At 49.6% G+C, this 3,644-nt stretch overlaps 1 protein-coding gene across 1 annotated transcript in view; it reads left to right on the forward strand.

The window, feature by feature from the left end:
- The window catches only part of LOC113974972 (lymphocyte antigen 6E-like), a 4,249-nt gene extending 605 nt beyond the window's left edge, over positions 1–3,644 (forward strand). The window contains exons 2-3 of the mRNA XM_027698567.1: positions 2,312–2,431; positions 3,214–3,644. Coding sequence (XP_027554368.1) covers positions 2,312–2,431; positions 3,214–3,422 — 329 coding nt within the window. The 3' untranslated portion in view covers positions 3,423–3,644. The remainder of the gene's footprint in view (positions 1–2,311; positions 2,432–3,213) is intronic.

Below are 3,644 nucleotides of genomic sequence, written 5' to 3' on the forward strand. Positions count from 1 at the left end.
GTTTTACAGAGGTACCTGCAAATATTTTGTGTGATTTAGTCTTTTTTCTGGGTAAGTTCTGCAGAGGCACCTGGAGATATTTTCTGTGGTTTAATCTTAGTTTTTGGGTGAGTTCTGCCCAGGTACCTCGAAGCTGCGCTCCCCCCTCTGGTTTCTCACACCCTCCCTTCTGAAGACAAACACAAACTCAAAACTGCTCACAGCAATTAAGCTGAGCTCAGAGTCCTGCCTTTGGTTTTATTTTTGTTCCTGGATGAAACTGGGGGAGCTGCTGTTGACGGGAGGTTGTGCGGCTGGTTTTGACACCCCATCTCCTGCCAGAACTTCCCTCTCCTCCCCACAGTGACAAGAAACGAGATTTTTGAAAGCCCGAGAGCTCTTTACTCCTGAGTTTGAGGAGCTCCTCTAGGTGGGAGTGTGTTTGTAATGGGATCCACAGCTCTCTTGTCCTTTTGCACCATTAAGGTTATTTCTGGCTGCTTCCTAAAATTCCAGCTCCTGGAGGGTGGAGCCCAGAGGCAGGAAAGGCTTTATAGCAGCTCTAATGGCTTAAGCTGTTCTTGTTTCCTGGCTGGAAGGGACTTTCCTTGCCTCACTTAGTGAGCACAAGTGCACTCCAGTTGCTTTCAGGCACATGCTGCAGCATGAAGTGGTTGGAACAACTTTGGCAACAAAAGGAACTCAGAGTCAGCTCCAGGGGCTGTAAAATGCAACCAATTCTTGCTAAGTAGCAGGTCTGGGGTTTGCTTTGCCTGCCAAAGGACAGGAGCCCACAGCTCATGTTGGGGAACCTCCAGAGGAGAGAAAAGAGGCTGAAAATATCCATGACGGAGAAACAGGGAGAACTAAACAGTGAATTAAAGAGGAGTTAAAGCCAGGATTCAATTCAGTTCAAAACCAAGGCTGGTTTTATCTCCTACTCCAGAGAACAACTGCACTTGCAACACCTGGACTGGAAAAGAGCACGGAATCATCAAATCATAGAATGGTTTGGGATGGAAAGGACCTTAAAAATCATCCAGCTCCAACCCCCTGCCATGGGCAGGAACACCTTCCACTAGACCAGGCTGCTCAAAGTCCAACCTGGCCTTGAAGCCTCTGGGTCAGTCCTGGGCTGAGACACCCAGAGCTGTACCCAAGGCACCCAGATCACAGAGGGGAGGCCTTTTCTCCCCCTGCTTTAGTCAGGGACTAAACTGGCTTTTAATTCTCTTTCAAAACCGCTTCTGGAGTTGTCTAACCAAGTTCATGGGCAGATTGAACTTCAGGGATGAGTTTGAACCAACAGCAGCTGGGCTTTGGAGAGTCCCTGGCAGGGGTTTCCTGGCTAAAAACAAGTCCAGACTTAATTGAGAGGGGCTTCTCTGCAGAACTGGGCTGCGAAAGGCAGGAGGAACCAAACCAGGGAAAGTTCAGGACCCTTCCAGCTTTATAATTGGGTCACCTGCAACCAAGAGCTGGGAAGGATGGAGCAGGATTTCCCCAGAGCAGCTCAACTCCTTCTTGTCACCCTTGCCCCAAAAGGAGGAGCATTCCATGGAAATCCGAGCAGGAGGGAAATGATTTCCCCCAACGAATCCACCTCCTGGGAACGGGCTGGCACCTGCCCACGTTCCTCACCTAAAATCCCACCTGGAATCTTAACTCAATTGACTTGGGTTGTGCCCAACAATCCGTATCCCACTTCTTCCTGGTTTAGAAATAGCCCTGGCTCAGCTCTGAGTTAATGATATCCCTGGGAACACGTCGTTCCAGGCGCTGATAGGAATAATCTCTCCATTGTCCTGAGCGACCTCTCCCAGGGAACTCCCTTTATTGTGGGGCTGTGTTAAGTCATTTTGCTCCCAGGGGTGCCACAGGCATTCATTAATTCATGTCTGGGCAGTGTTTTTTGCAGATGTTGCCTGAAAATCCCTGGTATTGATCTCTAACCTGAGAACTGGGTTCCTCCTCTCCTTGCCAGTTCTTCTCCTCCTTGCGGGTCGTGAGCTTTGCTTTTGGAGCTTGGCTTCCGACCAGGTCAATGTGGACTCCGGGGGAGAAGGAAAGGTCACCTGGGAATGCTGCTCTGGCTGGAAATTGTTGTTTCAAATTTAATCACCCCCCAAATCTCAAGTTGTTGAGGAAAACTCGTTTTCTTCTCTGTATTTCCCCCCTCAGCTTCATTAATCAAAACCAACCCCTTCTTTCACTTATTCACAACATACTTTTCACCTTGAGTTTTCCAAGGAAACATATGCCTTTGACACCTTTTTTTCCCAAGAGGGCATGGCTGGAAACCTAATCTGTGCCATGTGTGTTTTTTTTCCAGCTTCCTCCCTGTTTTGCTACACATGTGACAACGAACATTCCAACTGGAACTGCCTTAAAACCTACAAGTGTGAAGACCAGGAGAAGTACTGCATTACCACGTACAGCTCTGCTGGGCTTGGTGAGTGCCAGCAACACATCCAGGCTTTCCTAATCTTCATTTTAGTCCTGGGAAACAGTGATTTTTTTTTTTTAGGTCTTTTTGGAAAGAATCGACGATCGAGGTTTAGGGATCACAACACGTAATTTGTGAATCCCTCAGTGGTGCTTTGTGATTGTAAAATGGTTTGGGTTGGAAGGGACCTTCAAGATCAACTGGTTCCCATGGGCAGGGACACCTTCCAGTATCCCAGGTTGCTCCAAGCTCCACCCAACCTGGCCTTGAACACTTCCAAGGATGGGGAATCCACAATTTTTCTGGGCAACCTGTGCCGGTTCCTCACCACTCTTGTGGCTGGAACACAGAGATTCCAGGAGCAGATGCTGTTGCTTGACCTGAGAACTCTTCCACGTGCTCTGGGATGAAGGATGGAAAGGGATTGGATGTAAATAACATGGGTTTAGAGGCATTTTAGTGGCATTTTAGAGGCCATTTAGAGGGAAATGCACTGGCAGTGATTTCCTGCTGTCCTACAGGAAGCACAGAATCCCACAGTCATTTAGGTTGGAAAAGGTCTCCAAGATCGAGTCCAACCTTTGACCGCTCACAACCTGGTCACCCAGAGCAGAGATTTTGGCTTGGCGTGGATTTCTGTCAAGGACTATTTAGTGCCATGCATGGTGTCCACCCAGCACTCATCAACCCCCCTGGTGGCTTTTATTAATTGCAATTAACACCCCTCCTCCCACCACTCTTCCCAAAGAACCTCAAATCCCATCTCTCCTTTCTCCTCCTCCCCACAGGCAAGGACGCAGGGCACCGGATCACCAAGAAGTGCTCCGTGGACTGTCCCGAGACCAACGTGAACTTCGGGGTGGCAGCTTTTTCCACCAAGTGCTGCAGCACCTCCCTGTGCAACTTCAGCGGCGCCAACAGCGTCCGAACCTCCTACGCCGTGATGCTCCTGGGAATCGCTGCCAGTCTGGGCTGGGTCATCAGGGCAGGATTGTGAGGAGGGGTGGGACGAGATGGGACAACCCGAGAACCCACAAGGTATTCCCCAAGCGAGAAACCAAGCTCCTCTGTCAAGTGGTTCCAACAGGGTCTGTGCTGCCCTCTTCTTATCCCAGACAGATCCCATTCCCGACACGACGTGGCAGCGCAGCTCCTGGTTTCCCCCTCCCTGTTTTATACTAATTTTCCCTGGAAAAGCTCTTTTGATAGCACAGCATGT

The sequence above is a fragment of the Neopelma chrysocephalum genome, unplaced genomic scaffold (assembly GCF_003984885.1).
Source record: "Neopelma chrysocephalum unplaced genomic scaffold, ASM398488v2 Primary Assembly neopelma1_129, whole genome shotgun sequence".
NCBI lineage: Eukaryota > Metazoa > Chordata > Aves > Passeriformes > Pipridae > Neopelma > Neopelma chrysocephalum.